Genomic DNA, 23,647 nt, shown 5'->3' on the forward strand with positions numbered 1-23,647 from the left:
AGGTTTCCTTCCGTTGTAAGGCCATGTCTCACTTCTCTAATCTTTCTGAATGGAGTTCTCTCCACTCCTACCACCACCCAAATACACACTTTAAATGCACAGTTCATGTTTTCAGAATGATAAATGCTTTGTCTGTTAGCTTCCCTGGTAGTTTGGGGTGAAAGAACTTTCACTTTCAAGTGAAGCCAACTTCACTTGAGTTGGAGCCTTTCCTAGAAAGCTTACCAGCACCTGGTGTATTCAGAAACTCCTGTTCCCACCACAGCATAATCCACTGCTGCTCCAGTAGATTAGAGTAGGGGTCAGGCCCAGGAGTCCATCCATGGAAGAAGGTGGTTTTTGGCCAACACAGTTTGGTGTGGATTTATCTGAAGGAGCCCATGGACTCTAGTCCCTTGTGGTTTCTTACTGTTTATCAGCATATGCTTACCTGCCCCATCTGGCAACCCTTATCTGACCATCTGGAACAGATACCCATCTGTGTTTCACAGAAATGGACTCATTCTCCACTCCATTTGCAGCTGATAAGCACTTTGGACAAGCAAGAGAGCTTCCCTCAAACTCAGTTCCTGTTCCCTGCTCCCCCATGATGTTTATCAGTTCCATCACTACTTTATAAGTGATAGTGTGAGGGCAGCTACCTAAAGCCATTATAGGCAAAATTACCTACCATCTTTCTAGCCTAACATTTGACTCCAATTTGGAGAACAGCATACAGATTATAGAGGGAAAAGTACTGCGTTTGACCTGTCTTATTTTAGAAATAATAATTAGTACTGTGTCCTTCCCCAGTATATCCACAACTACTTTTTAAAATAGGAAAACTTAACATTTGTATAATACAGGCAAGAGTACTTTCATATCCATTCTCATTTGAACTTCACAATTCTAGGGCAAAAATCACCTTTAAATGTTCGCTCTTGCTTTAGTAACTTTATTGCCAAGTCTTGTTTCTGAGACCTTGCCATTGGAAGCTCCTGCCTTCTGTTCTGTTTTAATTACAGAAGATAATGCATTTCTTCCCCATACCCCTTCTTGCCTCTGCCTGAAGGCACAGGCTGTGTGGCTGGAGACCCGAAGCAACTGAGCCCCCAGAACAGATGCTCCCTTATCTCAAGGAAGCAGTGAGCTCTTTGAGGATCTCAAGACCAGATTGAGAGTCTCCAGGGCCTTGATTTTTTTTATCTACCTCCTCCCTTCCCATTTAGAAATAAATCACATTAAGAGTATTTCTTCACAGCTAACCCTTGCTCTTTTCTTTCCTCCATTCTTTCGTGTCCTCTAGGTGTTTGTAGAAGTCTATAATCTGACTGCAGACCCAGACCAAATCACTAACATTGCTAAAAGCATAGACCCAGAGCTTTTAGGAAAGATGAACTATCGGTTAATGATGTTACAGTCCTGTTCTGGGCCGACCTGTCGCACTCCAGGGGTTTTTGACCCCAGGTAAGTTTCCTTTCTCTTCATTTACTTGGCCAAGTTTTTTCTAGTAGTCATGCTGTTCTTGAAGGCACAGGGAGCCCTTTTTGCTGTGAGATGATGATTCTTCTGCTTTGGAGGGAATACTGTGTTCTTAGTGCACCAGCCTGTTGTGCTGGGAAAATAAGCTTTTGAAACTTTTGTTCTCCACTGCCAGTTGGTGCTTTAGCCAGAGGTATAGCCCTCCTCCCCACCAAACATGGGGCTCTTCTTTTCCTGCTGTGATTATTGTCATGGTACTACTTGATTGCACTGGTGACACTTGGGGCTTCTTTAAGTAAGCTGCGACCCACTGCTGCCCTGTTCCCTAGAGCTTCCGAGAGTATATGCCTTCATTTCATTTCTCAGAAACCCCTACTACAGAAACTTGAATGTTTGCTGGTGAATTTAAGATATTAAACACACAATGAAAATAGAAGGTGTAAACTCAGGTTTGAAATATATAAGCCCACTGCATGATATGGAGGTATAAAGGATGTTTAGCTATCACCTGTTAAGTCAGATTTGTTCCCCACACTGTCCCTCTTAGTAACTTTTCAGCAGTAACACTGGGTGTCAGTACACCATGCATGGAGCTGCTGGTGGCAGGAAGCTTGTTATTTATCTTTTCCTTGAAGATCATGAAGTTTAAAAATCAAACTTTCCATGGGAAAGGAATATTTTAGTTCTTACCTTCAGACTGTAGGAGAGGGAAGAATGATGTCCTAAGTTGATGGAAAGTTATCACTTAATTTTTTAGCCATCTTTGTACTAAATTTTATCTTTAGTCCAAATTAGAGACAAATGAATGTGAATGAGTAGAAAAACTTGATGATAGACTATTCATTGTTTGCTTTTAAATAATGTATATAATGCCAAAGTGGCAGGGACACCAGTAAACTAAAACCAGATAACAATATAAGGAGATAATACTTATCATTATTTTATATCACTTAAACGAAATAACTGTTTTTATATGGATAATCCCATTAATACAATAAGAATGGTCATGGATTTTGACCACCCCACTTTGGTCTTTCCTCTAAGTTAGTGAAATAGATCCTAGCTTGGTACTACTTACCTGAAATAGGAAGTCCAGTCCCGAAAATAAAAGCACAAGACTTCCAGTTTACATGTGCTGACTTTGCAATTTCCAACAGTTACTTAGCTCAGAATGTTCTTTTAAACCAAATTAAGTTAGATGTCAATAGCAGTTAATGCTTTTTAACCATATACTCTCTGGCTGACTCTGTGAACTTAAAGCCAGCATCTGACTAAATCTTAAATGGAAGGTCAAGGAACTGGACCTCTTGGATTATGATGTGTGGCCAAACAGTCCCTGACCACGCCACTGCTAGGACATGGACCTGCCTGGCTGGTTGGCCAGTGTAAGGTAGATGCAGCCAGCTGTCTGTTTCTTCTGAACATCTGGCTCTAAGTGTTAGAATTCATAGAATTTCCATACAGCCCTTAGAGCCCAAAAAGTAAATTTCAATTGCGGAAATTGAGCTTGCAGTTGTGATTTGCCCAAGGGTCACCCTATAAGGAAGTGAATACATTATTTCCTAAGCAAGTTTTGTTTGGTTTTTAACTGCAACAAATTGTCTTCCTCCCATTTTAGAAGTTTATAACTAAAGTTCTAGATGCTGGCTTTGCTGATGTTAGCCTGGACGACTGAAACTTAACCTGATTTTCTGTTTTAAATACCTTAGCCCTGATTATTCCTTTCCTATCAAACATTTGGGCCTGTTGAGTCCTCCAAGATGGGGTCATCAGATGTTGTGAGCCCAATCTAGCCCCACCTGCTGGAACACAGCCTCACACATTCTTTTACCTGGTTTTGGCTGCTTGTGTGCTTCAGCAGCAAAGGAGAATGTTTGGGACAGAGACTGTATGGCTCCCGTACCCTAAAATATGTATTGTCTGGCCCTTTACAAAAAATATTGGTCAATTGCTGTTCTAAAATGCAGTAGTCTCCCCCTTATCCACAGAGGATCTACTCCAGAACCCACAGTGGCTGCATGAAGCCGCAAGGATAGTGCCAGGCCCAGTTGCCATCAGTCAGAAGATGTTTCCATTCATGTCTTCTACCATCAAATTTTATGCCTTTTCTATCTTAACTAAGCTTTTGTCATGCACTGTGGCCCTAACTTTTGCAGTTTAAGGTGTGGCAGCAAAACTAGAATTCTTTTTTCCTTCTTCATGATTTCACAGATAGAAGATTCATTCTTGGCTGGGCGCAGTGGCTCACATTTGTAATCCCAGCACTTTGGGAGACCAAGGCATGCAGATCACATGAGCCCGGGAGTTCTAGACCAGCCTGGGCAACATGGTGAAACTGTCTCTAGAGAAAAAATACAACAAAAAAATTAGCCAGGTGTGGCCATGCCTATATTCCTAGCTACTCAGGAGGCTAAGGCGGGAGAATCACTTGAGCCTGAGAGGTGGAGGTTGCAGTGAGCTGAGACTGTGCCACTGCACTCCAGCCTGGGCGACAGACTGTGACTCTGTCCCCCTGACAGCCCTCCCACCAAAAATGACTCATGCTTATGGTGACTCTGCTCTAGGTCTTAGCAGTCTCACTGTATGATTTTTTCTTTCCTTATTAAGTCAAGAGCATTCACTTTTTCACCTAAGGGAATCACTTTATGGCTTCTCTTTGGCATTTCTGAATTGGCAGCACCACTACTCTTGTGGTTTGGAACCATTATTAAATAAAATAAGGGTGACTTGAACACAAGCACTATAATAATGCAACAATTGATCCACCCCTACTCCCTCAAAAGAAAAAAATCTCAAATCTTGCTGCCTTCTGACACCTTTCAGGATTAACCTACTTGTTTTTCTCCTCTTGACTTGCACTGTGTGACTTTGTGTGTGCTGACTGGTGATGTAAATGTTCGGAAGTGTCGAGGGCTCATGTTTTGTACCATAGACTTTCTCACTAGAGTCCCTTCTGGTGATTTGTTTCTTTTACACCAATTCGTGCTATCCTTTCCACTGAATAATATTCTGGGTGAGAAACTAGCGAGAGCTAATGTTACATTTGGTTTTTCCTCCCCAGATACAGGTTTGACCCCCGCCTCATGTTCAGCAATCGCGGCAGTGTCAGGACTCGAAGATTTTCCAAACATCTTCTGTAGCAACCTCACACAGCCTCTGCAGATGGATCCCTGCACGCCTCTTTCTGATGAAGTGATTGTAGTAGGTGTCTGTAGCTAGTCTTCAAGACCACACCTGGAAGAGTTTCTGGACTGGCTTTAAGTCCTGTTTGAAAAAGCAGCCCAATCGGCTGACTTCCTCGTGCAATGTGTTAAACTGTGAACTCTGCCCATGTGTCAGGAGTGGCTGTCTCTGGTCTCTTCCTTCAGCTGATAAGGACACTCCTGAGGTCTTTGTTCTCACCATATTCTTTTTGTTCTGGGGCCACAGTTCTTGATTATTCCTCATGTGGTTAAAGTCTGAATTTGTAAATCCATTCAGATAAATGGCAGTACTTTAGGACACACAGACACACACAGACACACACACACACACACACACACACACACACACACACACAGATACACCTTTTGATATATAAGCTTGACCTAAAATCAAAGGACCTGTGTAGCATTTCAGATTGAGCACTTCACTATCAAAAATACTGACATCACATGGCTTGAAGAGTAACCATCAGAGCTGAATCATCCGAGTAAGAACAAGTACCATTGTGATAGAGAAGTAGAGATACATTTTTTTATGATGTTCATCACAGTGTGGTAAGGTTGCAAATTCAGAACATGTCACCCAAGCTCTGTTCATGTTTTTGGGAATTCTAGGCTGGTGCTGCACTGAAATAGAGCAGTAAGCTTGTGATAAAGGCCAATTCCAGATAGCTCTTGAAGGTGATAGCCATCTACTTTCCAGTGGCTGCCAACCACAGGGAGTGCCGGTTAACCCTGGAAGGATTGAGCAAGGTCCCTTCTCTTGAGACTCCCCTCTGAGATCTGAAAATAAAGTGGCTTAGAAACAGCAGAGAAGAACTGCCAAGAGTTGGTGAGGGTTGTCTCTTATAGGGTGTTCTGAAGACAGGGCTCTTGAACAGACAGGTGGAAGGACTCTACCGGGGATAAAGGAAGGAAGTGCCTGTCCAGCAGGGAGCTTGAATTTCAGTTCCATGCATGAAGTCGTTGGCTCTAATCTGCATTTTTCTGCCTTTCCCTTCATTTTTTTCAAGATGGAAAATTTTCTTACAGTTGGTGCAAAGTATCAACTACTTTACCCTACCTTCTCCCCTTTTAGATGGGTTCTTCCTGAGTTTTGGAGTATTGTTAATTATCAGTATTCCCCCTGTCAAAATCAAATCTATTCAGGTTTCTTTACTGTTGAGAATATGTAAATTTTTTTATTTTTGGCGGGGGGTGACAGAGTCTTCCTATGTCACCCAGGCTGGAGTGCAATGGCATGATCTCAGCTCACTGCAACCTTTGCCTCCTGGGTTCAAGCGATTCTGTCTCAGCCTCCTGAGTAGCTGGGATTATAGGCACGCACCACTATGCCTGGCTAATTTTTTGTATTTTTAGTAGAGATGGAGTTTCACCATGTTGGCCAGGCTGGTCTTGAACTCCTGACCTTGTGATCCACCCACCTTGGCCTCCCAGAGTGCTGGGATTACAGGCATGAGCCACCACGCTTGGTCGAGAACACCTAAATTTTTATGTTTCTTGACTCAAAAACCAGTTCCATTTCTAATGTTTTCTTCACAAGAAGGCTAATTGGTGGTGAGACAGCAGGGGAGGAGGAAGAGCTGTGGTTTATAACTTGTTCAACTCAGGCAATAAGCGATTTTAGCTATATTTAAAGTCTTCTGTCCAGCTTTAAGCACTTTGTAAGACATGGCCGAAAGTAGCTTTTCTATCAGAATTGCAGATAGTCATATTGGGCTAATAGCCATTGGATTTATTCCTTTACCTCACATGATCCCAGCAACTGAGGTGGTATCTAGAGGTGAAATAGGCAAGTGAAATGGACACCTCTGCTGTGAATGTTTTAGAAGAGGAAATTCAAAAAATGTTGTAACTAAAAGCAAACTACATTGTTGAATATGGGTATCGGCTTTCTTTTTCACTTTGATTCTTAACATTATCAGTCAACTTCCACATTAATGAAAGTTGACTATAGTTATTTCCAAATAAAAAGAAACCAACTCTTACCAGGTCTTGGACTGTGATGTCATTCAGTTTTTTGCTGGTTATTTGCAGATAATTCAGTTTTATGCTGGTTTCTAAGAGCAGAACTCATAAGAGTGACATAGTCAGCTGCTGACGGCACCTCTGCCACACCACTCTTACGCTCAGTTCAGTGGGTGTGCTTGCCTGGTGGGGTGTGGTGCGGCCCTGTCTGTACGCTCTTCTCTTTTTGGTATATTTCCTGTCTAACCTTCAAGTAGCTTTCAATTCTACTTTTTTTCTTGGACTGGCTCCATTCTGAATCTGTGCTAAAATCTTTCATAAAGAGACCTCAGTTGATGGCGTAACAGACTACACAATGCACTGATGTTTTCATAATGTTTTAGGGACCCACTGCAAGAAGCTTGCCTCCTCCTTTTAATTGTATTCATTTAGATTTTGATTTTCCATGTTAAGAAGGTGAAGTCCATATTGGTGCCCTTCAGAATAGAGAACCATATAAACATTAGGAATGAACAGAGGCCTTAGGAATGAATAGAGAGTTTGCCTTATACGATTTCCTGTTACAAAGCTCTCCCTCTCACGCAAAGTAGGGAACACCTTTTGAGCATCTTTGGATTTGACAAACGGTGCTGTTGCAAACACTCTTTTTTTTTTTTTTTTTTTTGAGATGAAGTCTCGCTGTTGTCACTTGGGCTGGAGTGCAATGGCATGATCTCGCCTCACTGCAATTTCCACCTCCTGGGTTCCAGCAATTCTCATGCCTCAGCGTCCCAAGTAGCTGAGATTATAGGTGCCCGCCACCATGCCTGGCTGATTTTTGTAACTTTAGTAGAGACTGGGTTTCACCATGTTGGCCAGGCTGATTGAACTCCTGACCTCAGGCGATTCACCCGCCTCGACCTCCCAAAGTGCTGGGACTACAGGTGTGAGCCACTGTGCCCGGCCCGCAAACACATTGTAATTGACAACACTAGGGCTCTTGTACAAAATAGTCATGATAGCCATGGAAGTTTTACCTTATTCTGTGAGAAGTGTTCTTAAACTTATTCAGTGTCTAAGGTTTAGTGCTTTTTTAAAGGAAAGTTGTCCCAGGATTCATATTAAAGAAAGCAAAAGTTATTTCAGCTGATCCACCAATGGAATTAGATGGGTAGAGTTAGGTTCTTGAGTTTTATCACCACTTAGTTCCCACTGAATTTTGTAACTTCCTGTGTTTGCATCCTCTGTTCCTATTCTGCCCTTGCTCTGTGTCATTTCAGTCATTTGACTTACTTAGAAAGTGCCCTTTAAAAGGACCCTGTTCACTGCTGCACTTTTCAATGAATTAAAATTTATTTCTGTTCTAGTGGGAATGTGTCCTTTGTTTTAGTTCACAAATAGTAATTTTGACAAGATGCTTTCTTCTGATGCAGTTTGTTTTAATCACTCACCTAGTACTGGAAATGGGCTTTCTAGTCAGATCCTATAGTCTCTATCTGTATAGCTCTTACATACATGGCCCCTACTGATTGATAACCCCTGAATGAAGTACCATGTAGAAAATATTTCCTGATAAGTCTTTGTGTATTTACAGCTTTGGAGAAAAAGCCTTATCTTGGCTGGCTTTGAAACAGACTCAGCTCACCTTCAAAGGTGGTTTGCCATGTGATCCATTGCTCTAGATGAGGAATGACTTCTTACGGGGTCAGCAAACTTCTTAAAGGGATAGACGGCCAGTATTTTAGGCTGCCAGGCTATGTGATCACTATCAGAGCTATTTACCTTTGCTGTTGTAACACAAAAGTAGCCATAGACAATAGATAAGTGTATGACTGTGTTCCAATACAATTTTATTTTCAAAAACAAGTAGGTCATAATTTGCCAACCCCAGAGCTTATAGGTTGCCTCATATCTTAGCAATTCTGAAGACCACATAGAAAACAATGTTAGGCACTCATAAAATTGCCAGATTACTATCAGAAAAACAGGTGATTTGGGCCAGGGGCAATGGTTCACGCCTTTAATCTCAGCACTTTGAGAGGCCGAGGCAGGAGGATCACTTCAGCCCTCTGGAGTTGGAAGACCAGCCTGGGCAACACAGCAAGACTCTGTTGCTATAAAAAACATTTAAATTGTAAAAATGAAAAATAGGTGATTTGGGTATATCACAATTTTAAGGTCATTTATTAGGGTCTGGGATTTGTACTCTTCTTGCAAGCTAATTAAGTAGGTCTGTTATTTCATGAGACTCCCGGGATAAAGACAAAGGACTTTAGTACAGCACAGCAAGCAGTAAGAGCCTGTCAGTTCACACACCCAAGTCCTACAGGTACGATGCAAAGGGCCCAGAGGGATGCCTGCACATGCAGTGGGTTTTGTTACAGGAAAAGAACATTAGGCTTGGGGAGCCTTCGTCCAGGCTGGAGTACAGTTGTGCAATCGTGGCTCACTACAACCTCTGCCTCCTGGGTTCAAGCAATTCTCGTGCCTCGGCCTCCCGAGTAGCTGGGATTACAGGCACACACCACCACGCCTGGCTAATTTTTGTATTTTTAGTAAAGACAGGGTTTTGCCATGTTGGCCAGGCTGGTCTCAAACTCCTGACCTCAGGTGATCCACCCACCTCAGCCTCCCAAAGTGCTGGGATTACAGGTGTGCGCCACCGCACCCAGCTGAGCCTGTTGTTTTATAGCAAGCACTCAGGCTGCTCTTTGTTCCAGAAAAAGACATTAACTTATCCCTCAAACTGCTCACTACAGACAATGCTGAGGAATGTCCAGCATAAAAAGTGGTCAGCCTGGCCAACATGGTGAAACCTTGTCTCTACTAAAAATACAAAAATTAGCTGGGTGCAGTGATGCGCGCCTGTAATCCCAGCTACTTGGGAGGCTGAGGCAGGAGACTTGCTTGAACCCGGGAGGCAGAGGTTGCAGTGAGCCAAGATCGCACCACTGCACTCCAGCCTGGGTGACAAGAGTGGAATTCTCTCAAAACAATGGCCAGGACCTTGCGTTCTTGGCATATCCAGCAAGAAGGTGCAAGGATGCTTGGGGTTCATAGTGGATTGCCTCTCCCAAGAGCTGTCAGCTGTTCAGTAGCAGGGGATCACCTAGCTGGATGTTTCTAGCCCTCCAGAAGGGCTAGAATGCTAGATCAGGCCAAAAATAGCAATAGTAGACCTAAATGCTTAAGTGAGATTTTTTTTTTTTTTTTAACCTGGGACCTAAGGCCAAGAAACATGGGAAAGAAAAGTGGGTGCTGGCCTTTCAGATTTCAAGACAAGACATCAAGACCTTAAAGTGATGACTTAAAGGGAACAGATAGCAAGGTTAAGCATCAGGTCAGATTTAGTTTTGAGAGCTACCTCGTCTGGTCGTTGTCTAAATACTAGAGAAAGGCGGAAGAGAAAGGAGAGTCCCTGTGATCACTGACTAAATACTAATAGAAACGCAAGATGGTACAGAGCTCCCATAAAGTCACTAAATTACCATCCTAAACACTGGAAATTTGATTACATCACAGTCAAGCCATCAATAAGGAGGAAGAGAATCTTCACTTGCATAGACTCAGAGTGAAGATACAGACTCCATTAGATCCATTTTTTTTAACTTATCCCAGCTATTCCCACTGAAACGACCCTGCCCTGTAGAACCAAATTCCCTACAGAAGTGGTGTTTGTTTCATCTTTCTCTACCACCAGTGGATTTAATTTATTTTTATTTTTTGAGACAGGGTCTCGCTCTGTCGCCCAGGCTGGATGCAGTGGCCCTATCTTGGCTTACCACAACCTCTGTCTCCCAGGCTCAACTGATCCTCCCATCTCAGCCTCCCAAAGTACCTGAGACTATAGTTACACACCACCGTGCCCAGCTAATTTTTGTATTTCTTACAGAGACGGGGTTTTGCCATGTTGCCCAGGCTAGTCTCGAACTCCTGGGCTCAAGAGATCCACCTGCCTTGGCCTCCGAAAGTGCTGGGATAATGGGCATGAACCACTGCACCCAGCCACCACCAGTGGATATAAAGGGCTGGTCATATGTGTACACGAAAGTCTGTTGAGGCAAGAGCTGACAACCAGAGAGCCCAAAGGATACAAGCTGAAAGCATCGTGCTGAGATCTCTACTGATGGCCTAGAATCACTGAACAAGACGATTTAGATATGGGACACGGGAGCTAGCTCCTGGAGTACGGTAGAGTAGATGACATTTCTAAATCTTTTTTTTTTCCTTTTTTTTTTTTTGAGATGGAGTCTTGCTCTGTCGCGCAGACTGGAGTGCAGCGGCGCAATCTTGGCTCACTGCAACCTCCGCCTCCAGGGTTCAAGCAATTCTCCTGCCTCAGCCTCCCGAGTAGCTGAGATTACAGGTGCCCGCCACCATGCCAGGCTGATTTTTGTATTTTTAATAGAGATGGGGCTTCACCACGTTGGCCAGGCTGGTCTCCAACTCCAGACTTCGTGATCCACCTGCCTCAGCCTCCCAAAGTGCTGGGATTACAGGCATGAGCCACTGCGCCCAGCCTTGACAGTTCTAAATCTTAGTCTTCGAGAGGAAGATTTCATGATCACCTGCTGGTGAGACTGATACCCATATATGTCATTGTAACCTGCACCTCTAACTGATGACGATAGGTTCTCAAAGGATAGAGAGATACAAGGATGCTTGTAATTATCGTTTTGGGGGGATAAAAACAGCTCCATAAGATAGATTTATTTCCCTCAGCTTAATTTATCCAAACTCACAAAGCTAATTGTCAAAGAAGAGTCAGAATTTCAAAGATGTGGTTTCAAAGCCATCTTTCCATTAACTCTGTTGTCACCATGATCTGTGAGGCTGTGTCTCCACCTCATTATATGTGCGAGTGCCTACTCTGACTGGTGGTGAGCTTAGTTATGAAAGGGAATTATTCTGGCCAGGCGTGGTGGCTCACGCCTGTAATCCCGGCACTTTGGGAGGCCGAGGCGGGTGGATCACGAGGTCAGGAGATCGAGACCATCCTGGCTAACACGGTGAAACCCCGTCTCTACTAAAAATACAAAAAAAAAAAAAAAAAAAAATTAGCCGGGCGTGGTGGCGGGCGCCTGTAGTCCCAGTTACTCGGGAGGCTGAGGCAGGAGAATGGCGTGAACCCGGGAGGCGGAGCTTGCAGTGAGCAGAGATTGCGCCACTGCACTCCAGCCTGGGTTACAGAGTTAGACTCCGTCTCAAAAAAAAAAGGGGGGGGGGAATTATTCTATTCCTCCAGGATATTATTATGTAGACTGAAAAGAGAACTCGTCTCTCATACCTGTACTTACAGGGAAACTATGGTTTCAGGCTAAGATGAGAATGTACCACGGCCATTCAAGTGTCTTCTTGTCCTGTGCTACAGCCTGGCTGGCAGAAAACAATTAAGAAGAGGGCTCCTCTCTGTATGCCTCATTTAACTGTTTCCAGCATGACTGTGGTAGCCAGCCTCCAAGATGGCGCCTAATTATCCTTGTGCAGTTTCCTCCCACAATGCATCAGGGTTGGTCCATGTGACCAGTAGAATAGGGCACCTGTGATGCTGTGTGACTTCCACAACTAGGTCCCAAAAGACATGGCCACTTCTGCCTTGCTCTCTCTTGGATAACTCTGGGAGAAAACTACTGCCATATCAATGACAACAAAGTAGATCTTTGGTGAGGTCCACGTGGTGCGGCAGGTGGATCACATGAGGTCAAGAGTTCGAGACCAGCCTGGGCAACATGGTGAAACCCGCCCCCTCTACTAAAAATACAAAAATTAGCCGGGCATGGTGGCAGGTGCCTATAATCCCTACTCAGGAGGCTGAAGCAGGAGAATTGCTTGAACCCGATTGCACCACTGTACTCCAGCCTGGGCAACAAGAGTGAAAGTCCATCTCAAAAAAATAAATAAATAAAAATAAAAAGCTAAAATTAAAACTGTGCCCCCAAAGGATTAAAAAAACAGTAAAATTCTTTAATTTACGAGATAGCATATTTTAAAAGAAAACTAGCTAACTAGATTTTGCATAGAATGAGTCTGCTGACATCACAGCCTGAATTTCCACTGCATGTTTCATATGAACTCCCCAAATTTGCACCTTTCACCCATGAGCTTGCATAAAGAAATAACTATATGCACGCAAGGACTTTCCAGACCTCAGTTTTCCTTCCACCAAGCACCTGCTAATCCACCCCCAAACTCCTTTTTGTTTTTTTGCAGAGATGGGCTGTATGTTTTGGGGGTTTTGCAGGGGCAGTTTGAGACACAGGCTTGCTATGTTGCCTCAACTGGAGTACAGCGTTGTGATCATGGCTCACTGCAGCCTCAACCACCCAGCCTCAAGCAATCCTCCTGCCTTAGCCTCCCGAGTAGCTGGGACTACAGGCACGTGGCACCACACCCAGCTAATTTTTTTTAATTTTTAGTAGAGATGGAGTGGGGTCTCACTATGTTTCCCATGCTGTTCTTGAACTCCTGGCCTCAAGTGATCCTCCCACCTGTCTCCCAAAGTGCTGGGATTACAGGCATGAGCCATGGTGCCTGGCCTAAATCTTTTTTTTTTTTGGAGACAGGGTCTCAGTCTGTCACCTAGGCTGGAGTGTAATGGCACCTGTGCTCAAACGATCCTCCTGTCTCAGCCTCCCAAGCAGCTGGGACTACAGACATGCTACAGGCATATGCCAGCATGCCTGTCTAATCTTTTCTAATAAAATTTCTGCCTGCCTTAAAGACAGCACAGGGAGAAATATTTGAGCTTGACACTCCTATCTCCTTGTGAGTCAACTTATATACAATATAAAGTTTTTCTCAAAAACAACAAAAAACCCAGTGTCATGGTATCGGCTTCCGGTGCATCTAGCAGGGAGCCCTTTTTGTTACAGGGCAGGGCAGAGCTATCTAGTGGTAGAGGCTCAGATTGTCTCCAAAGTGGGGGAAAATATGTACATGACATACTAAAATAACAGAAATAAGCACTGGTTCCCAGCTATTGTTACTAAAACCAAGTGGAAGCTTCTTCATTGGAATGGTTGCTAAAATGTTCTCAGCACATGTTGGAAAATATTTTAATGGACTCTTGGCTGGCAAGCTCCAGTCACGAGTCCCAAGTTTTCTCTCGAGCGGGTCTTCGCAACTCCACAAAGCTGGTGCGAGGGAGAGTCACAGCTTGGGAGAGCGGCCCCTCAGCAGCTGCAGCACGCCAAGATTCTAGCTGGGTTTCCGAGGCACCTGTTGCCCAAATCAAGATCATCAGTCACTTCTCCCTTTCTCCTCCCGATGCTGGGAAAGTAGCTCAGATGCACAATTGATTCTGTTCCCACTTACGTCCCTAAGAAAGGGGCTGCTTTGTGTACTTTTCCTCCCAGTCCCTTTTACCCAGCGTCTCACAGATTAGGTGAGCCGCACACTAATTAGGCCTAAGATCAACACGACAACTTGGGTTCTTTCTAGCAGTCTGGAGCAAGTAAGTACTCACTTTGTCATCTATCAGGGCAGGCTTCAGCCTAAAGCTCAATGCCCAGCAATGCTCCCACAGAGGATGAAGCCCATGATGCCATGTCTGGTCCTCTGCACAGCCAGGGATAACAACACTCTGGCCTGCAATCATCCTGGCCCCTCTCTTCTTCCTGTAATGCCATCGAAGGTCTTGTTTATTAAGAGTTCAGCCGAAGGTGAACACTGGCTGGATGAGGAGCTGCAGGAAGCTGCAGCTCCGGGTCTCTCTGTAGAGGGGCACCTTCTTGTCTCAAAGCTGCCCAACTGGCTGTTTCCAGACATGTCTATGAAATGTTTAGTCTCCCAAATGCTGTGCCCTGCGGCTAGGAGAGATGCAAAGTGAGCTGAAGATATGGCCCAGTCTCCAAGGAGACTACTGTCTAGGGGAGAATTTACATGCATAAAATCATGGCCTAGAAACAAAGGTCAAGGCTCCCCACTGCACCACAGCCGTCTGGTTTGGATCATGCAACATCACTGTCCCTTACATTGATATGAAAACCTGGGCATCCCCAGTCTCAGCCACTCTGAGCAAGATAGAGCCTACTCTATCTTGTCAAGGAAGAAAGAATACTTTGTGATTGTATTTACAGGGAGCACAAGGCAAGGTACTAAATGATCTGGCCTACCAATCACCCGAAGAATCTTGAATGTTTTGCTTTTAACTCCATTTCCTTCCCCTAGCATGAATTTTTTATTTTATTTTTTAATTTATTTTTTTTTTGAGACAGAGTTTTGCTCTTGTTGCCCAGGCTGGAGTCCAATGGCACAATCTCGGCTCACTGCAACCTCCACCTCCCAGGTTCAAGCGATTCTCCCGCCTCAGTTTCCTGAGTAGCTGGGATTACAGGTGCTCGCCACCATGCCCAGCTAATTTTCTGTGTTTTTTTAGTAGAGACGGGGTTTCACTATGTTGGCCAGGCTGATCTTGAACTCCTGACCTCAGGCGATCCACCCATCTCAGCCTCCCAAAGTGCTGGGATTACAGGCATAAGCCACCATGCCCGGCCGTGGATTTTTTTTTTTTTTTTTTTTTTTTTTTTGAGACAGAGTCTCACTCTGTCTCCCAGGCTGGAGTGCAGTGGTGCAATCTCAGCTCACTGCAAACTCCGCCTCCCGGGTTCACGCCATTCTCCTGCCTCAGCCTCCCAAGTAACTGGGACTACAGGCGCCCGCCACCGCACCCGGCTAGTTTTTTGTATTTTTTAGTAGAGGCGGGGTTTCACCGTGTTCACCAGGATGGTCTCGATCTCCTGACCTCGTGATCTGCCCGTCTCGGCCTCCCAAAGTGCTGGGATTACAGGCTTGAGCCACTGCGCCCGGCCTCCGACCATGAATTTTTAAAAGAAAAGAAAACAAAACAAAACCCTTTCTGCTTGGAAAAATGTCCATCTTGGAAACTGGCACCTAGGATGCCTCTAGAATGATAGATAAGCATCTATCATTGGCCCAGTAGTGAAGCAGCCACATTATTGTAGGAACAAATAGTTGGAAAATAATACCATCTCACGCTATACCAGGAATTACAATGCACAAGATACCTGCACATTCCCGATCTTATTTGGTCCTCACGGCAGCCTTGTGAGGTAAGCAAACAAGTGATGTCCTCTCCATTTTACAAGTGGAAAAAATAGATTTGATCCAGAGCAATTGCCATTGCAAATTTTTTTTTTTTCTGGGGGGACAGAGTCTTGCTCGTGTGCAGGCTGGAGTGCAGTGATGCGATCTCGGCTACTGCAACCTCCACCTCCCTGATTCAAGCAATTCTCCTGCCTCAGTCTCCCTAGTGGCTGAGAGCTGGTTGCCACTGTGCCCGCCTAATTTTTGCATTTTTAGTAGAGAAGCAGTTTCGCCATGTTGGCCAGGCTGGTCTAGAACTCCTGACCTCAGGTGATTCTCCTGCCTCAGCCTCCCAAAATGCTGGGTTTACAGGTGGAAGCCACTGCACCCAGCCTACGATTGTTAATTTTAACTCCACCCTTGCCAAAGATGAACTCTTCATGTGAGGAGAATTATTTAGGCCTAAAGTTCTTTGCTTATAATATTACAGGTTGGTATAAAAATAATTGAGGTTTTTGCCATGGAGGGTGAAAAACCAGCAAGAGTAATCCTGATAAAACACACTGTCAAAAAGAAAGACCTCAGATACCAGTCCCCACCATGCAGAACATGTTCATGTAAGTTATTAATTCTTCTAGGTAACTCCTCCTCCTCCTTCAGATCTCAGCTCTAAATCACTTTCTCAAGGATGCCTTCTCTGTCCTCCTAAATTATACACTCACAGTACACTGAATTTTATCTCTATGACACTTAACAATTTACACTACACATGGACTGATTTTCATAAACAGAGTTCATGATGTTCTCACTCATCATAATCTACCCAGTTCTTGGGGGTGGGTCATGGGACCAGGCAGCACAGGCTTGAAAAAAAAACAGGCCAGGCGCAGTGGCCCATGCCTGTAATCCCAGTACTTTGGGAGGCTGAGGCGGGCAGATCACCTGAGGTCAGGAGTTCGAGATCAGCCTGACCAACATGGAGAAACCCCCGTCTCTATCAAAAATACAAAATCAGCCGGGTGTGGTGACGTATGCCTGTAATCCCAGCTACTCGGCAGGCTGAAGCAGGAGAATCGCTTGAACCCAGGATGCGGAGGTTGCGGTGAGCCGAGATCGTGCCATTGCACTCCAGCCTGGGCAACAAGAGTGAAACTCCATCTCAATTAAAAAATAAATAGGCCGGGCGAAGTGGCTCACACCTGTAATCCCAGCACTTTGGGAGGCCGAGGCAGGCAGATCACGAGGTCAGGAGATGGAGACCATTCTGGCTAACATGGTAAAACCCCGTCTCTACTAAAAAAATACAAAAAAAATTAGCCGGGTGTGGTGGTGGGTACCTGTAGTCCCAGCTACTCGGGAGGCTGAGGCAGAAGAATGGCGTGAACCTGGGAGGCGGAGCTTGCAGTGAGCTGAGATTGTGTCACTGCACTCCAGCCTGGGCGACAGAGCAAGAACCCATCTCAAAACAAACAAACAAACAAAACAAAACAAAACAAAAACAGAATACAGATATCACAGGATACAAGGACATTAAATAAGATGGAAAGGAGGGAGGGAAAGAGGAGACCACATGTAGACCCAACTGTGTTTCCAATAATGTGGAAGCTTAAATGTTAGGTATAGATCACATGCATTAAAGCTTCATACTGCAGACACTTGTAAACGGTAAATTCCTGAAAGACCCATGAAGTTGGTAGCAGCAGCAATATCAGCACTTGTCTTTTGGCAAGCTTCTTTGAAGCTAGCCAATAGATAACAGAGGTATATATATATATATGAGAGAGAGAGAGAACAGAATAAGAGTAATAAGAGTAATTTTTTTTTTTTCCAAGAGGGAGTCCCACTCTGTCTCTGTCACCCAGCCTGGAGTGCAGTAACACAACCTCGGCTCACTGCAACCTCTGCCTCCCACGTTCAAGAGATTCTCCAGTCTCAGTCTCCCAAGTAGCTGGGATTACCGGCACGCGCCACCACATCGGGCTGATTTTTCATATTTTTAATAGAGATGGGGTTTCGCCATGTTGGCCAGCCTGGTCTCAAACTCCTGACCTCAGATGATCTGCTTGCCTCGGCCTCCCAAAGTGCTGGGATTACATGCATGAGCCACCATGCCTAGCCATAAGGAAATTTATTTCAATGCAAAGACCTAACATCTGAACACATCAAGTATATCTGTAGTAATAATAACTCTCTTGTTCCTGACATTGGTAATTTGCCTCTTTCCTTATCAGTCTGCCTAGTGGTTTACCAATTTTGTTGATCTCAAAGAATCAACTTTAGTTTCATTAATTTTGTTTTTAATTTCATTACCTTTATTATTCATTACATCTTTAGTATTTCCTTTCTTCTGCATCTTTGTGTGTAACTTGCTTTTCTTTTCATTTCTTAAGGTGGAAGCTGATGTCATTGGTTTAAGACCTTTCATCTTTTCTAATATAGATATTTAGTGCTATAAATTTTCCTCTACCATTTCCATGCTTGATCCCATAGTAAAAATGGGCACATGAGTACAGAGCTTATGTAAACAAAATAATCCTTTACGAAGGAAAGAGTGTTAACCATGAAGCACCCAACAGCTGGAACACATCAGGTAGGTTCTAAATGTGCTCTCTCCACCTCCCAGAGGCCGCACAGCCTCTCCTCTCTGCTTCTCTGCTTCATTCTGCTTTCCCTGCCATCTCTCTCTGCCCATGATATAAGGCCCAATGGTGGGCTCAGCTCCTGGTCTATAAATATTCCTCACTAACTAGAATTCTTGTTTATGTAAAATTTTGAGGCCAGGTGCAGTGGCTTGCACCTGTAATCCCAGCACTTTGGGAGGCCGAGGTAGACAGATCACTTGAGGCCAGGAGTTCGAGACCAGCCTGACCAACATGGCAAAACGCCATCCCTACTAAAACAAAAACAAACAAACAAAAAAATCTGCCAGGCATGGTGATGGGCACCTGTAATCTCAGCTAATTGGGAGGCTAAGGCATGAGAATCACTTGAACCCGGGAGGTGGAGGTGGAGGCTGCAGTGAGCCAAGATCACACCACTGCACACCAGCATGGGAACAGAGCAAGACTCTGTCTCTAAATACATTATTTAAGTTTTGAGAAAATCTAGTTGATCAATGGCCTTTCAGCAGAGGCCTAAGATCCAATTAGCCATGGTCCAGGAGAATAGGATATATAGAATTGTCCTTTCCAGGCTAAGTGAGGCAGGTCAGAAAGCCTCTTTGCAGGCTAGTTTTTACTCTCAATTTGGAAGTTATTTATTTAAAATTTCAAAACAAGGGGTATGAGGGAAATACTCTGTGCACAATGATGTATCCCTTCAGCCTCACAAACCCTCTGGAGAGCTCTAGGTTTTGCAGTTGGCATTCGAAAAAATATGGAGCACTTATTAAAATGCCAGATTCTCAGGGGCCAGTACTAGAGATTCAGATTAAGTAGCTTCAGAGTCGGCGAACAGAAAAATCTGCCTTTAAAAAATCAGCCTGGGCAGTGGCTTACACCTATAATCCTAGTGTCTTGAAAGGTCAAGACAGAAAGATCATGAGGCCAGGAGTTCGAGACCAGCCTGGGCAACATAGCCAGACCTCATCTCTACAAAAAATTTAAAAATTTGCTGGGCATGATGGCCCCTCTAGTCCCAGCTACTTGGGAGGCTGAGGTGGGATGATCGCTTGAGCCTGGAAACTTGAGGCTTCAGTGAGCTATGATCATGCCACTGTGTGACACAGCAAGACCTATCTCAAAAAAACAAAAGTCAGCACCTTCCATAGTTCCAAAGGCAGTCTGTGAAGACATAGTGTGATAACCTCATTTTGTCTTGAAGTCTCTTCCAACAGATCCTAACCGTTGCCTTTTCCTAACTACCACCTTCATAACAAATAACTTTCCATGATAAAGGGGACATTGTTTCTGGCCTCCCCAACACCAGCCTACACCCTTATCTTCCTTAAAGCCCACTTTCTTCCCCAGCACACACAAACTCCTATACAAATTGTATTTAGATAGAGGTGATTGAACTGGAAGTTTTCTGATGGGCTGGGCACAGTGGCTCACCTCTGTAATCCCAGCACTTTGGGAGGCCGAGGCAGGTGGATCACCTGAAGTTAGCAGTTCAAGACCAGCCTGACCAAACATGGTGAAATCCTGTCTCTACTAAAAATACAAAAATTAGCTGGGCGTGGTGGTGGGTGCCTGTAATCCCAGCTACTCAGGAGGCTGAGTCAGGAGAATCGCTTGACCTTGGGAGGCGGATGCTGCAGTGAGCCAAGACCGAGCCATTGCATTCCAGCCTGGGCGACGAGCGAGACTCTGTCTCAAAAAAAAAAAAAGAACTGGAAGTTTTCTGAAAGCTGGTCTTTGTGTTCCTCAATTTCTATGGTTGCCCTTACCTGCTCAGTCAAGCATCTTTTATTGATAAGGCCCCGATATGCTCAATCTGACCAAAACAAAATTGACTATGAATGTTTTCCTTGCAAAGATCACATATGCAAGAAAAATATTTGAAATGTTGACCATCTTTACAAGAATCTGAAGACACCATTTAGAGTCCTGAGTAAAAGGTTTGAATTTAAGCTGTTGCCTCTCTGCCTGCAACAGCAGTAATTCAAGAATTCCAAGTTTTGGCAAGGCACTAAAGTTTGCTGCTTCAGAATTTTCAGAATTTAAACAAATTTTATTGCACCTGTAAATGGAAAAACGCTCTAGAGCAGAGCCTCCCTAGAAAGCCACTTCAGAGACAGGAACCACAGAGAGCTTAATGAATCCCATGTGCCCACAAAGCATGGCTCAACAGCCAGCAGTACATATGCCAGCAAACACAAATCAGATAGATGCCCTTAATGACCCAGGCGCATTGTAATCAGAACTCCTCGTTTAGAAAGAGAAAAAAAAATGAACTCTCCTGATTGAAATAACTCCCTCCCCAAAACAAAGTCAAATCCCAATTTCTTTTGAAGTTTACAAAGAGCCCTGATGTTTTGTTGTTTATATGTAAATAATACTGAAAGGTGCTCACATTTCTCAGAAACAGGAAGAAGAGAGCTTTCAGGGTTCACTTGCTGCCAAATGCAGCCTCAGCCAAACACGTGAGAACCACAATCATCCTTTGGAAACTACTATTTAAGATCAAAGGGTCTATCCTGTACCCTGCTATTCTCATCTCCTAGAATAGGGAAAGATTTGTCAAAAAACAAAATCAAATGAAACCAAAACCAACAGGCAAAAAAAAAAAAAAAAAAAAAAAAACCCAAAAGACAAAAAACAAAAACCCAAACCCAGATCCAAGCCTGCAGATGGAATAAATGATTTAGCTTCAGAGTTGTTGGTATATAACCCAACTAGTCCCCACTCCCTCCTGTTCCAGTCTTCACCACACCTGCCCCCTGACCTTTATCCTTATATAAAACTTCTTTCTTGTACATTCAGTTAAGCAAGTAGTGATTCACACCACACAAGCACACGCTTTAAACTTTGAATACTTACCTCCTAGTGTCTCTTTGCAGAGGATGAGTCTTCTTTGGGGGGATGGTTCCATGACTCAAACCTTTGCACAAGTTTCGTGGCTCCTATAGCACTCTGTAGTACTGAAGCTGTTCTTCTGGTGGCTCCAGGAGAATTGTCTTACCAATTGCAGTGAGACCACTAAGTTTGGTTACCTGCCTTTTCATTTCACCCCATGCAACAGAACCTCTAAATGAAAACACAGGTCTGGGCTGGGCATGGTGGCTGTAATCCCAGCACTTTAGGAGGCCAAAGCAGGAGGATCGCTTAAGCCCAGGAGTTGGAGACTAGCGTGGGTAACATAGCCTGACTCCATCTTTACAAAAATGAAAAAAAAAAAAAAATTAGCTGGATGTGGTGGCAGGCACCTGTAGTCCCAGCTACTTGAGAGGCTGAGATGGAAGGATCTCTCAAGCCCAGAAGGTTAAGGCTGCAGTGAGCCGTAATCATGCCACTACACTACAGCCTGGGGGACAAGGTGAGGCCCCATCCCCAAAAAACAAAAAGAAAACACAGGTCAGCATTTCTTTCTATGTGACTTAGTATAATCACCTAAATGAAATGATAAATGAACCAAAATGGATGAGAACACACTGACATCAACAAACCCCAATGGCACCAAAACAGTTACGCTTCTGGGCGAACTGTCCATTACGGCAATTTAACAGACTTTTGCTCCTTTACTCAATAGGCGATGTAACTGAGAAACTAGAGAGCACTTACAGGAAAAGATGGTAGAGAAACGGGGCAGTGGCCGGCTCTGCCACTCACTCACACAGTGGCCTTGAGCAAACTGCTAAACCTCAACATGTCTGTTTCCACATTTTTTAAAAAAGGGATATGAAGAAATAGTGTGGTAACGTCATGGGGGAGTCAATGAGTTAATACATACTAAGCGTTTCAGAAGCATGCCTAGCACATAGTAAGCACTTTGTTAGCATTGGCTATTGTAGTGTAGACCTTCACCACCACCCTTTTTTTTTTTTTGGATAGAGTCTTGCTCTGTTGACCAGGTTGGAGTACAGTGGCACAATCACGGCTCACTGTAGACCCTGCCTCCCGGGTTCAAGCGATTTTCCTGCCTCAGCCTCTTGAGTAGCTGAGACTGCAGTTGTGTGCCACCACACCTGGCTGATTTTTATATTTTTAGCACAGAAGGGGTTTTGCCATGTTGGCCAAGCTGGTCTTGAACTCTTGGCCTCAAGTGATCAGCCCGCCTTGGCCTCCCAGAGTGCTGGGATTACAGGCATGAGCCACAATGCCTGCCCCCCTTCTTTCGTTTTTTTTGTTTTTTGAGACAGAGTTTCGCTTTGTCACCCAGGCTGGAGTGCAATGGGGCGATCTCGGCTCACTGCAACCTCAACCTCCCTGGTTCAAGCAATTCTCCTGCCTCAGCCTCCTGAGTGGCTGGGATTACAGGCACGCGCCACCATGCCCGGCTAATTTTTGTATTTTTAGTAGAGACAGGGTTTCACTATGTTTGGTCAGGCTGGTCTCAAATTCCTGACCTCATGATCTGCCCACCTCAGCCTCCCAAAGTGCTGGGATTACAGGCATGAGCCACCGCGCCCGGCACCCTTCTTTCAATAAAACAAAACACCTAATTAGGGTTATCTGACAGTGTCTCTGAATTTGTCGCCAATTGATAACTGTTGCTTCAATAAATATTCATGTGAGCCGGGCATGGTGGCTCATGCCTGTAATCCCAGTTACTCAGGGGGGCTAAGGCAGGACAATCGCTTGAACCTAGGAGGTGGAGGTTGTAGTGAGCCCAGATCATGCCACTGCACTCCAGCCTGGGAGACAAGAGTGAAACTCTATCTTTTTAAAAAAAAAAAAAAAAAAAAAAAAAGGTTTTTTAGTAATAAAAATTGACTTAAAAAAAAAAATTCCTACCTGTAATCCCAGCACTTTGGGAAGCCAAGGAGGGTGGGTCACTTGAGGTCAGGAGTTTGAGACCAGCCTAGCCAACATGGAGAAACCCCGTCACTACTGAAAAATACAAAAAAACCCAGTTAGTCGGGTGTGGTGGCAGGCACCTGTGATCCCAGCTACTAGGGAGGCTGAGGCAGGAGAATTGCTTGAACCTGGGACGTGGAGGTTACAGTGAGCCAAGATCATGCCACTGCACTCCAGCCTGGGCGACAGAGTAAGACTCCATCTCCAAAAAAAAGGGGGGGGGGGGGGGGATAAAAATATAAAAATTCCCAAACATTCCCCACGCACCTTGGGTAGTAACCCAAGTAGAATCCCAAACCTGATTCCTCTGAATGTTTCAGTATTAAACAGAATTATACAAAGCCATAATTTTCTATCACAGTATTTTTATTTAGAGAGCAGCTATGGTACTTGAAAGGCCTCTACCACCTGGTGCCAGCCTTGCTCCTATTTCACCAGCCCCTCCAGGGGGCAGTGTAGTAGTAAAAACACTCCCAACAGCAGGCATGGAAGCTGAATACCATGGGACAAAGTGCAGGTGCGCACAGGGCGGAA

The 23,647-nt window shown here is 44.4% G+C and overlaps 1 protein-coding gene across 1 annotated transcript in view; it reads left to right on the forward strand.

The window, feature by feature from the left end:
* Positions 1 to 7,981, forward strand: part of GNS (glucosamine (N-acetyl)-6-sulfatase) — a 46,311-nt gene extending 38,330 nt beyond the window's left edge. The window contains exons 13-14 of the mRNA XM_010386914.2: positions 1,286 to 1,446; positions 4,523 to 7,981. Coding sequence (XP_010385216.2) covers positions 1,286 to 1,446; positions 4,523 to 4,601 — 240 coding nt within the window. The 3' untranslated portion in view covers positions 4,602 to 7,981. The remainder of the gene's footprint in view (positions 1 to 1,285; positions 1,447 to 4,522) is intronic.
* The last annotated feature ends 15,666 nt before the right edge of the window (positions 7,982 to 23,647 follow it).

This window comes from Rhinopithecus roxellana, chromosome 10 (genome assembly GCF_007565055.1).
Source record: "Rhinopithecus roxellana isolate Shanxi Qingling chromosome 10, ASM756505v1, whole genome shotgun sequence".
Taxonomy (NCBI): domain Eukaryota; kingdom Metazoa; phylum Chordata; class Mammalia; order Primates; family Cercopithecidae; genus Rhinopithecus; species Rhinopithecus roxellana.